This window comes from Microcebus murinus, chromosome 11, assembly GCF_040939455.1.
Source record: "Microcebus murinus isolate Inina chromosome 11, M.murinus_Inina_mat1.0, whole genome shotgun sequence".
NCBI classification, from domain to species: Eukaryota; Metazoa; Chordata; class Mammalia; order Primates; family Cheirogaleidae; genus Microcebus; species Microcebus murinus.
In genome coordinates this window covers 58,288,938-58,301,667 of record NC_134114.1, presented here as the reverse complement: position 1 = coordinate 58,301,667, position 12,730 = coordinate 58,288,938, and the positions used below count along the sequence as shown (strand labels likewise).

The 12,730-nt window shown below is 36.4% G+C and overlaps 1 protein-coding gene across 2 annotated transcripts in view; it reads right to left on the bottom strand.

Annotated features, from left to right (window-relative positions):
* Positions 1–12,730, bottom strand: part of MSH3 (mutS homolog 3) — a 181,933-nt gene that overhangs the window by 167,060 nt on the left and 2,143 nt on the right. For both annotated transcript variants that reach the window (XM_020290125.2, XM_020290126.2), the window contains exons 2-6: positions 12,131–12,251; positions 5,737–5,957; positions 1,732–1,947; positions 808–924; positions 284–401 (exon numbers count right to left, since the gene is read on the bottom strand). In XM_020290125.2, coding sequence (XP_020145714.2) covers positions 284–401; positions 808–924; positions 1,732–1,947; positions 5,737–5,957; positions 12,131–12,251 — 793 coding nt within the window. The remainder of the gene's footprint in view (positions 1–283; positions 402–807; positions 925–1,731; positions 1,948–5,736; positions 5,958–12,130; positions 12,252–12,730) is intronic.

The window sequence follows — 12,730 nt, the reverse complement described above, 5'->3', positions numbered from 1 at the left end:
CCCTGTTTAAAAAGCTTGAGGACCCCTGTTTTATAGGGTCACTTTTTTCTTGCTCTAAAGGAATCAAGAATTCTCCTTTCACTATGGCACTTGAAAAATGCTTGTTTCCAGCCATTATCAATCCTTCTGTCTTTAGTAGTGCATCTAATCAAGAGTCCAGGTAACCATACTGTCTCATCTCATCAAAAAGGTACCCAAAGAACAATTAAAAAAACAAAAACCTGCCATCTTAAAACAAAACCCTGTACCATTAAAGAGAAAAATTTCTATTCAAAAAGGATATCTTCTCCAATGAGTGTGGATTTTGTATAAAGAGCAGTTAATTTCCGAGAAAACAGTGAACTTTTATTGTCTCCAATGGCCTTTAATGCTGCAGTTTCAGTTTGCTTCACAACTCCCACCTTCAACAAAAGAAATACGGAATAGCAAATTATAAAAAATTATTTTTTAAAAATCATTTCAAAATGTTTAAAGGTTAATTCTGAAACACTTAAAATATTAATAAATAAACTACTCCACAATGTCCAGATGTAGTGTTTAAGTAATAGGCACAAGGAACTGACAAGTGTGGATAAATCACTAAGAAATACTCTACCACAGAATTGAAACACATTTTACCCTCAATATCTAACAATACATTAAACACTCATAAAAACATAATGCTAATAATTATGAAACACTTTCATTTACCTAAAATGCCAAATTCTAAAACCAATTAAAGCCTACCTATCACTTTACAAAACATGTTTTCACTCTCTGGAAGAGAATTCCAATTTCCTTTTCCCATAAATTAAAGCCAAAGCTGACCTTGTATCCTTTTGCCACAAGGCGGCGTACATGAACAAACAGTCTGTGAGTAGGTATACTTGCTGTCATGAAGTTGTGGTCTAAATGGCAATAAATATTGAGCTCCCGGGCTGCAGTCTAAAAATTAAAAGAAACTATCAATAAAAATTTCTATTTTAAGATTCTTTATGTGATATTTGTTCAGTTTGTTAAAAATGTATTAAGTTATACGCTTAGGGTTTGTACACTTACCTAATTGTGTGGCATATCAATAAGTTTAAAAGACATTCCCTGCATAGAAGCCTACGGTTCTATTTTTGGCAGTTCCAACGGCCTAACTTCGGGGCCAACACGTGTATATATAAACAACTCAGAAAAATATAATGGGTCTTCTTCTGTGTCCTTACAACTACGAAAAACATAAAGAACTGAACTTTCCCTACACAAAGACTATTCAAATACAGAGAGTATGAGACTGTAATGGAGTAAGAATTGGCTACGTGGCACATGCAAATAACTTACAGACACCACAGAGTACACCTAAAAGATAAACCCACTACAAGAAGAGAACCCCCAGGTCTGGTTAGGTAATTAATGGTGCATAGAAATACAGAACAAATCAGCACCACCCAATTCCCTGTTTTTCTTCTGGAAAGCACATGGCTTAGATATTACCTGCTAGAGCCAAGGAATTCTCATTGGAATTCATATTCCCCTAACTCCATCCTATCCTAGAACTATATTAGTCCACTTCTTCCCTACAAAGTCTGGCTTGAACCAAGTTTCTTGTGTTATTTTTAGTTTTTACTTTAAATGACAGCATTTTTAAAGAGTGATTGAACAAATTAGCTTTTATATAAGGTTACAAAATGAAATGAAAATACTGAAAAATATCTAAGGCTAGACAAGAACAACATGAAATAGTGTTTGAAAAAAACAACTTACCTCTGCATCTTCCCCAAAGAATCTATATTTATATCCACATTCCACACACAAAATTGCATCTTTATGCTGCTGCTTCATTTCTATGTATTGTAATTCTAATGGTGTATAGATGCTTTTGGACCGCTTGTTAGACGGTTTAGAATCAGAAGTTTTCTGTAAATTTTCATGACTGCTACGTGATGATCCAAATTGACTGACATCAGAAAGTGTCTTATCCTGGCAACCAAAAGATTTATACAGTTTAAAAAATATTAACCATAATAATAAGTTCCCAGAGAGAGAAAATGCATTTGGCAAAAAGCTAACACTTGGTGAATCTAGATGAAAAGTTTGTAGAAGTATACTATAGTATTCAGGCAAGTTATCTGTAGGTTAGAAATTTTCTGAAAATAAAAGGTTAAAAAAATTATGAACCAACAAAACTATCATATAACTAAGCAAATTTTGAAAGTGTAACATTTTAATGTTTTATATATTTCTTTTTAAATTTGATTTCACTGAATCTATTATAACATTTCTTTTTATTATTTATTCTCAGGTATGTAATGCACAAAAGGCCAGTGGGCATGAATCTAACACTCTCTCAGGAGTAGGTGGTCACAGAGTGGAGTCACTTGACTTAAGCAAGCATGCCAACAGATAATGTATTATATTTCCAAGCACACTCTAAAAAATAGTATATTCTAAAATCTTTATTCTAAGAAAGAGCCATGATTGTTTTGGTAAAGAAATATGAAAAAGAGCTTTTGGAAAACACATAGAACAAGGCTACATTTTCAATATTAGTATTCCTACTCTCCTTACCTTCCTGTGATGATAATCATAATTAACTCCAATTCACAGTTCAGGGCAAATTCCTTGCTTATTAGACTCAATTTTGAAAAAAGTGAGACAAATTTATAGGATAAATCCAACTTCTAATTAATTGTCACTCTGTCACTAACAACTAAAAACTTACCCAATCACTTCTAGAATCAAAAATACAGACTAAAAGACAAGTGACAAGCAGGAAGAGAAGAGAAAGAAAGTGAACTGGCCCAGGAAGGGGAGACTCGGTCCAAAAAAAACCCAGAAACATGTACTTTGCAGTGCCCCAATGTTTACAAAATTCAGCTTAACTGGGACAGCAGGTTAAAGACGTTAGCTTTTCAAAAGAATTTATTTGAATAGTGTAGCCATGCAAATCTCCAAAAATCAGCAAAAAGATGGTAAGGAATGGAGAGGTGCAACAAGAGAAATGTAGGTCATTATACCAGATTTCAGAGACATTTGTTTTTAATTTTTATGGATTTTCTATGTTTTTTCCATGACTTTTGTGTAAAATCTAGGAATACTGTTGAGGGTTAGGGTCAAGACATGAGAACCCCAGGAGGGGGACAGGACTTTGCCATACAGCAACCTGTGGACATATCAGTTCACTGAGCAAAAATCTGCTCAACCTTGAGGGGGACATACCACCTATCAAGGGTGTCTGCAAAGGGACCTCACCTTGAAGCCTGAGGGCCACAGCCTAGAGGTCTGCAAATGGACCAGGCTTGTAATGCCAAGGCAGAGAGAATGATCAAAGAGTAGTTTGCTATTCTAAGCTTGAGGCAATGTTCCTATCTCTCTCCTAAATTCATGTGTCAGTAAATGAGGAACTAGATAACATAGAAAGGAGTATGTGGTCTCTTTGTTCCCCTTTGGATTATAGGCTTTACTGTTAACACTGGATATTATCTGTAACTTGTGTATACTTAGCTAGTTTAATGTTACTTTGAGGGACCTTGAAACTTAAACTCATGATTTGTACATGTAAATTAGTGACTGATAATAATTGTTTGCTGAAACAATAAATGCTGATGCAGGATTCCACTTGTGGCCTCCTGGCTCAGGGGAATGCTGGAGGACACAGTTTCCTCATCACATTAATCTATAATTTGTCTCTGTCTCCTTCATTTCCAATCTCTTTCAACGTTCCTGCCTGGGACCTAATTTGCTGTGAGAGTCGTGAACTCCCAGCAGGATACTATGTACTGTAAAAGTTAATCAATATTTATAAAAATACAATTCCTACAAAAAAGTTATTCTTATTTCATACCTTATTCATTTATAAAATAAGACAGGTTTTCAGAAAAAAAAAGTTCTATTCATATTGGATACTAATAATTAAGTCAATCTGAATACTTGAATATTAACTTTTTAAAAACCAATTGGATGGAAATACTTCTCAGATATATTACATTCTCTTATAAACTCCCACAAGCAGCATGCTGCACTCAATTCAACCTTGTCTTGACAATCCAGATTGAGCAGAATAAATTTCAAAGCCTACCCAGAGTTATGGTGCTCTTGGCCCTACCCTCATGGTCCTAACAAAATCACTTCTCTAATTCATTCGGTAACTTTTTTTTTGAGACAGAGTCTCGCTTTGTTGCCTAGGCTAGAGTGAGTGCTGTGGCGTCAGCCTAGCTCACAGCAACCTCAAACTCCTGGGTTCAAGTGATCCTTCTGCCTCAGCCTCCCAAGTAGCTGGGACTACAGGCATGTGCCACCATGCCCGGCTACTTTTTTCTATATATATTAGTTGGCCAATTAGTTTCTTTCTATTTATGGTAGAGACGGGGTCTCGCTCTTGCTCAGGCTGGTTTCAAACTCCCGACCTCGAGCAATCCGCCCGCCTCGGCCTCCCAGAGAGCTAGGATTACAGGCGTGAGCCACCGCGCCCGGCCCATTCGGTAACTTTTTTACCATTCATCTGTGTCCTTCCATGCCATCAAACAGCTTATCACTTGTAATAATGCCCATGTATTGCTTCTAGGTGTCCCTTCTATTTGATTACTTCTAATTTTCTGTGATGCAGAAATGCCAAGTTGGGCATTTTATGTATAATATAAATGCCCTTCTGAGGCCCTAGAGAAAATGTTCCAATCAAAGTGAGCTTTAATAGATAGACTTTATGACTTCTAGACTTTACGACCACTACATTGAGGTGAATTGCTTCTAAGTATTAAAACAGATTAAGAACAAAAGCACACCTTTTTTTCCTGATGATATAAGTCAACCAATTAGCCTGGGTGAGGGAGGAATTCATGGATTTGGACTTTGTGGGAAGAAGGAATGTGAACTTTTGAAAATTAAAGGCAAAATTTTATTAGCCCAAGCATTTTTCTGAGGAAAGAAGCCACAGTGTTTTTTAGAACTTCAATGACTCAAAAAATATATATAAATACACACACATATACATATATAAAACCATTTCTCTAATTCAATTGTTGCCAACCATTACTATACATTAAAATAAAATGATAACTTTAAAAAAATATCCACGCTTAATTATCAGTGAAGATCAATTAAATAAGATTCTGAAGGAAGGTTCTTATTGCCAGTTTTTGGTTTTTTTAAGTTCTCCAAATGATTCTAATTTTTCAAAGCTAAGGTTGAGAACCAACCAATGTTCTGAATTATAGATTTCGATGATGGAACAAAAGTTAAATTCCTTGATTTTGCAATGATTAAAACCATTAAAAGTCACACAAGAAGCAATGGAAGTACAAAGCCCATATCCATTTGGCTTACTTTTGAATTTACCTTTTATCTGCCAAGTCTTCCACTGAAAACCTCAAAACAGCTATATAAGTTGCTCATTGTGATTTTCCATGCTAATCATGGAAACTATAAGGAAAACTATAAGAAACAGTTCTTGCATTTATTACCAATAAAAAAATCCCCCTTAAGTCAATGGCTCCTAATCTAGGCAGGATAGTGGAATTCCCTGGAAGGCTTTTGTTTTGTTTTCTTTTGTTTTAATATAAACCAATTCATCCCTCCCTAAAACATAGTGAATCAGAATCTCCAGGGATTTGAACAACAAAACTAAACTAAAACACAAAAACAACCTCAGCTAATTCGGATGATCAGCAAAGTCTAGGAACCATTACCTTGAGTGATCCCATAGAACCTACCAATATTTCAGAACCTGCTATTCCAGATAATTGGATATTCATCTACATAGCAGTTACATACCTTTTGATTAATTTGAAACTTGGAATCTTCAGAAGAAACTGCATTCTTTGCACGTAGATGAGTGATATCATCAAAATCAGTACATTTTGGCAGAACTGCAAATCTCTCCTGAAGAGGTTCTGCCTGGACTCTATTTTGAGGAAGGGCAGAATCGCAGCAGAATTCTTTCAATTTTTCCAGAGACTTTAAAACACTCCTGGTTCTCAGACATTTCCTTGGCTCTTAGATAACAAATCAGAAGAAAATATAACAATAGTATTTTGGTCTCATTATGCCAATTCATAACTGGCATAGAATTTTTTAAAGAGGTAGATTCCCACTAAAGCAATGAATCTAACAATAATGTGATTTATAACAACAACAACAAAAAAGAACATTGGGGTCAGGGTGAAGGTGGCATGTTGAAAAATAGATCTAATTTTACTTGCTCCTGAAACCCCATTATTATGGTAGGGTTTTGCTTCTTCTTTTTTGTTTTTTAATATGTAAGCCCATAAAGGAAAGAGAGACTAGGAGAGGTGATAACTGCAAATGAAATACCTAAAGCTGGAAGGGGCCAGGCATGGTGGCTCACACCTGCAATCCTAGCACTCTGGGAGGATAGGAGGCAGAAGGATCACTTGAGGTCAGGAGTTTGAGATCAGCCTGAGCAAGAGTGAGACCCCATCTCTACTAAAAATAGAAAAAATTAGCTGGTGTGGCGGCACGTGACTATAGCTACCTAGGAGGCTTAGGTAGAAGGATCGCTTGAGCCCAAGAATTTGAGGTTGCTGTGAGCTAGGCTGATGCTACGGCACTCTAGCCAGGGAAACAGAGTAAGACTCTGTCTCAAAAGAAATAAAATAAAGCTTGAAGGAGAAACAGATGAGCAATACCCAATTCAAAACACCTGAAAGTTAAATCCTAAGTAAGTAATTAAGAAAACCAAGAACCATTCTTATTTTCAAGACAAAATGCTCAAAAGACTCAGGAATTAGGGCACCAGTAGCTCTGGAAATGGAGCAAAAGCAGGTTCTAAAAGAAAGAGGTTGGTTCAAAGCAATTTCATCTCAAGCTCCACCACACTCCAAGCTCAAAGGCAACTGTCCTTCCCCCACATAAGCAGCAGACTGGAGATTTCTTCTCTGAGAAGGCAAAACAGGCATAGTTGGTGGAGTACTGTACCTAAGCCAGGAGGATGATGGGAACACAGGCTTACTGTATACAGAAACCCCCAGCCTCTCCAGAACCCAGGCAGCCAGAGCACTTTCCTCCAGGCAGAAGCTGGGAACACTCTTGACCAACTCAAGGGGAAAAACCTAAATATACTAACATTAGGGATTCACCAAGAAAACCAAATCACCCTGCCCAGATAAACCTGCTTTCTGCCTCCATCATTTTGCCCATACTATGCTTTCCACATGTCAAAACTGTACTCTTCTTCAATACCCATCTCAAAGCTGCCTGTTCCATGAAACCCTCTGCTAATTCTCCCAGCCTAAAAATCAGTTTTTCCTTCTCTGTGTTCCTAAAACAAGATTACATCTCTCTGTAGCACTTATCACAGTCTGCCAATTAGTAGTTATTTATAGGCAAGCAATCCACAAAAGGGAAATTATCATTTTCTGGGTCTCTACCATGCACTAGAGTACATTACTTCACCCTTAGAGCAATACTATTAGGTGGCCAGTACTAAATATAAGGGAACTCGGACTACATGCATTTACCATTTCTTACCTTCCCTATTAAAGCAAAAACACTCAGAGCAAGAGTTGTGTCTTATTCATTTCTAAAAGTTTAAAATTTTCCATACTAACATTTAAACTTCTTTTCAGATGTATACTTTATCATGTCTCCTGTGACTCTCTTAGCTTGAAAAACATAAATTACCTTGTTCACCTTGTTTACTATTACTCTTCTCTTCTCTTACTATTACTCTTCTCTTCTCAAAATGTATACTTTAATCACTCTTCAAAAGTATACTACAAGGGCCGGGCGCGGTGGCTCACGCCTGTAATCCTAGCACTCTGGGAGGCCGAGGCGGGCGGATTGCTCGAGGTCAGGAGTTCAAAACCAGCCTGAGCAAGAGCGAGACCCCGTCTCTACTATAAATAGAAAGAAATTAATTGACCAACTAAAAGTATATATACAAAAAATTAGCCGGGCATGGTGGTGCATGCCTGTAGTCCCAGCTACTCGGGAGGCTGAGGCAGGAGGATCACTTGAGCCCAGGAGTTTGAGGTTGCTGTGAGCTAGGCTGACGCCACGGCACTCACTCTAGCCTGGGCAACAAAAGTGAGACTCTGTCTCAAAAAAAAAAAAAAAAAAAAAAAAGTATACTACAAGTAGGTATATTATACAATGACTTCCTTCCTATGGATACAAAATAACTTTCCCAGGATGGTGGCAGAGTGAAAATCTGGGGTTGCACTTGTGAAAAAGAGTATTGTGAACACTGATCATATAAAGTGGGTCATTCTTGTAATATTCAACTAAAACAGAGTCAAGAGAGGCCAGGGTCAGGTAGGGGATGCAGAAGCACTCTGAACACAACACTGCTCGAAAATCTAATTCTCTGCAAGCCTGGCTACTGAAACTGTACCATTGTAACCTGAAACCAGTTTTATCTAACAGCTGCTAAGACTCTTAAAACTAGTTTTACCCACTGCAGTCACTCACCAGAGCTTGCCAGATCCCAAAACTTTATTAGTGCCAATGACCTATCTTTCAAAACAATACATAACAATTTCTTTTTTATAAAACCTACTTTTACCACCTTCTTCTCTTTGTTCTAATACCCAAGACCGCCCAGTCTATGTGTATGCCCCAAATTGCAATTCTTGCTTCCCAAATAAAATGTTTTAAACTTAGAGATTCATCTCTGCATTTTATTTAACTTCAATACTATCTAAAACTGAAGTAATCAGAGACTCTTGTGGCTGGTAGATGCTGCTGGTTGAGTAATAAAAAATCAAACTTCATCATTTCCTAAAACTTTTACATTTTATGATTTCATTCTGAGAAATGCATCATTAGGCAATTTCATCATTGTACAAACATCACAGAGTATACTCACAAAAACCTTGATGGTATGGCACACCTAAGCTACTACACACCTAAGCTATAGGAGCTATATAGGATACCCTATTGCTCCTAGGCTACAAACCTGTACAGCATGTTACTATACTGAATGTTGAAGGCAACTGTAACACAATACTAAATATTAGTATTTGTGCATCTGAACATATCTAAACATAGGAAAGGTATAGTAAATATACATATAATCTTATGAGACCAGTGTCATATATGTGATCCAATCATTGACTGAAATATCACTTCTGGCACACAACTGTATTTATGTTCTTAATGTTGTTAATGTCTACTGTCTCTATATGGTGGAAATACCCTGTAATGGTGTGCTACTGCTACTATGCATCCCCTCCCAACTCTAGAAAGATCAAGCCTTAAGAATAGAGCTAAACTAGCCCTAGAGTAAAGGCTACTATAGACCTTCTCTATTGAAGTTTAAAAACAATCCTTGAAAAGATCAAACTGATCCACAGGAATGTAACTATTTCCCAGAACAAAGTCCCACGCAATTTAACCACTTCAGTATGCCGCTCACCAGCCAGCACTCATAGTCCGCAGGATAGTTTGTGCTGTGCATTGACAAAGAATCCGTTTTGCTCTTGTGTGATGAGGAAAGCTTTAAAGCACTGAAAGCTTGTTTTACTTTACAGGCAGCTTTACTTGTAATGTAAACCAGAATAGGTAATATGTATATATGTTTTCATTATGTTATTTTTAAATGTTCACAATTTTATTTTGATAAATGAAAAATCAGAAAACTCATATCATAGCTGTCGGCTAAAGTCGACGCTCGGCTGTGCACTGGCTGTCGGCTTAAGTTGCTGTGCGCGTTCATCTGTGGCTATTGACTATAGTCGAGGCTTGTACCGAAGTGGTTAAAGAAATACAAAATCTGGCAGGAGATAACACAAAATTCAACATATCTATGATTCAACCAATTAATTACTAGATATGCAAAAAGTAGGAAAAATCAGTCAAGGGATGCAGGCCCAGAAATGACAGCAATAATGGAATTAGCCTATATGGACAAGAAAACACATTTTTTAAATGTGCTCCATATAATCAATAATGTAAAGAAAAACATAAGCAAAAAGAGGATCAAAAGGAAGATTTTTTTTTCTGTTAACAGCTTTACAGAGATATCATTCATACAGAAAACTAAAAAAATGAACTTCTAGAAATGAAATATATAATATCTTAAATGAACATTTTACTGAATGCGATTTATAGCAGAATAGACAGTACAGGAGAAAAGATCACTGAACTTAAAAACATACTAGTAAAATCTATCCAAAATGAAGCACAAGGAAAAATAAGACTGGAAAACAAATAAAAAAGAGCTTCAGTGATTTGAGGGATAATATCAAGGAATCTAACATCCCAGTAATAAACTCTCAGAATACGGTAAGAGAGGATACAGAAAAAAATATTTGAGAAAATAATGACTTGATAAGAACTATAAACCTACGGACACAAAAAGCTTTAAATGAGCTCCAACCAGGATAAAAATAAATAAATAAATAAATAAAAAATTTTAAGATACAAACTAGACTAAGGTCCACCAAAATCAAAAGTGTGACGATCAATGATTAAGAGCAAATCTTAAGAGCAGCCAGAGAAAAAAGGCATATTAGGGAAGTCAACCCTCTACAATTAAAAAATACAAAGAAAATACAACAACAACAAAAAAAATCTTGATGTCATATATGCTAAAGGCTAAGAATCTATGAAGGAATATTGTGACTCCCTTTCTTCTAAATATATGACTTTTCCAATATATATTTTACCTTTTTTATTATAATATCACTTATATGAAACACTAAAAAAATTTTTTTGAATCTCTTTTCCAATCCAGATTTCACATTATTCCCTTTATTTTCAAAATACATATTTAAATCACTTTTGTAATATAAGTTTGCTTGTGAATATAAAAAGTTTCCTTCCCCTATAGATCCCAGGTATAAAAAAATAACTTGTAAATTGAAGAGTTAAGAACTGAGGTGAATCTATACAATATTACCCAGGAATTAAAAGGAATGAATGCACTTTAGAGTAGTCAAAATGATAATGGCAGAAGGTAAAATGGTAGGTGCCAGGGTCTGGAGGGAGGGAGCAATATGCAGCTAGTGTTTAATGGGTACAGAGTTTCAAAATTGTAAATGATTTCTGGAGATGGATGGTAGTGATGGTTGCACAACAATATAAATGTACTAAATACCACTGAACTGTACACTTAAAAACAGTTCAGATGGTAAATGTTATGGGTATTTTACCACAATAAAAAAATGAAATAAAAATTTTTTAAAAAAGGAATTAAGTGCTAATATATGCTACATGACTCCATTTATAAGAAATATCCAGAATAGGCAAATCCATAGATAGAAAGGAGATTAGTAGTTGCCAGGGGATGGGAAGTGCTGGGGGAAATGAGGGATGGCTGCTAATGAGTACACGGTTTCTTTTTTGAGGTGATGAAAATGTTCTAAAGTTGATTTTGATGATGGTTGTACAACTCTGGGAATATACTAAAAGCCATTGAATTGTACATGCTAAATGGGAGAACTGTCTGGTATGAGAACTGTATCTTAATAATTGCTATTTTTTTAAAAAACTGAGGTGTAGTAGTCACCCAGCTTCCAACTAGTGGGTGCTTCTCTCCCTTCTTCCTGAATGCCACCTGTAATACGATTTGAAAACATTTCAAGTCTGTTCTCTTATTTCCACAACTTTAAATCTGCACTGTCCTGTGTGGCCTTGATTAAGTTACTTAACCGTGGTAACTCTTTATTTTTTTTTGAGACAGAGTCTCACTTGCTGCCCAGGCTAGAGTGAGTGCCATGGCATCCCCAGCCTAGCTCACAGCAACCTCAAACTCCTGGGCTCAAGCAATCCTGCTGCCTCAGCCTCCCGAGTAGCTGGGACTGCAGGCATGTGCCACCATGCCCGGCTAATTTTTTCTATATATATTAGTAGGCCAATTAATTTCTTTCTATTTATAGTAGAAAGGGGGTCTCCCTCTTGCTCAGGCTGGTTTTGAACTCCTGACCTTGAGCAGGAGGCCGCTTCGGCCTCCCAGAGTGATAGGATTATAGGCATGAGCCACCACACCCAGCCTGTGGTAACTCTTAATGCTCTTCATGTATCACTCATCTCTTCTTCTATACAAGGAGGACAACAAGGGTTCTTGGGAAGAATAAATGAACTACAGAAAGTTCTAGGACAATACAGGGTTTTCAAAATAGTGGGTGCTCATTCACTGCCTGGAGAATTTAAGAGTATCGGAGCCATGACTGGTGAGAAGGAAGAATCACTGCCCAGAACTCACCAGGTTTGCCAGACATTACCAAATCACTTCCTCCTTCTTTTACTTGGACTTTCTTTGCTTTCTTTTTAACAGGCCCATCATTTTCCAGTGGTCTCTTTTTACTTCTGTCAATTTCTGCAGCCTGTATCAGAAAGGTTAGAAAATGGTGTGTTATCTCTTTTCTGAGAAGGCTTGATGTATGTTAAATAATTTAAACCTTACATCTAAATGACAGCAAGTTCCTTGCCATACACCCTTCACAGACTCATCTACTTTTAGCTCTGGAAAGGCCTAAGGGTGAATTGTTACACCATCATCAAAGAGAAAATGGAGACTCTGATGACTTGGAGGTAACAGCCTCAGTACTTCAAGCCCTTTTAGAACTAATTAAAAACAAGTTTGTTACCTTTTTTTTACTCAGCCTTCAGCTATCTCAAATTATAAAACTTGAATAACCCTACTTACATATGATAAATAAAATACTAGATTAAAACATAACTATCTACTTAGCAAAGGCACACTTAGAAAAGACAGATAATAAAATAACATTACCATTTTCAAAATGTTACTGTAATTTAATTGTTAAATTTAATTGTTAATTGTCGCACTAAAGATGCGACA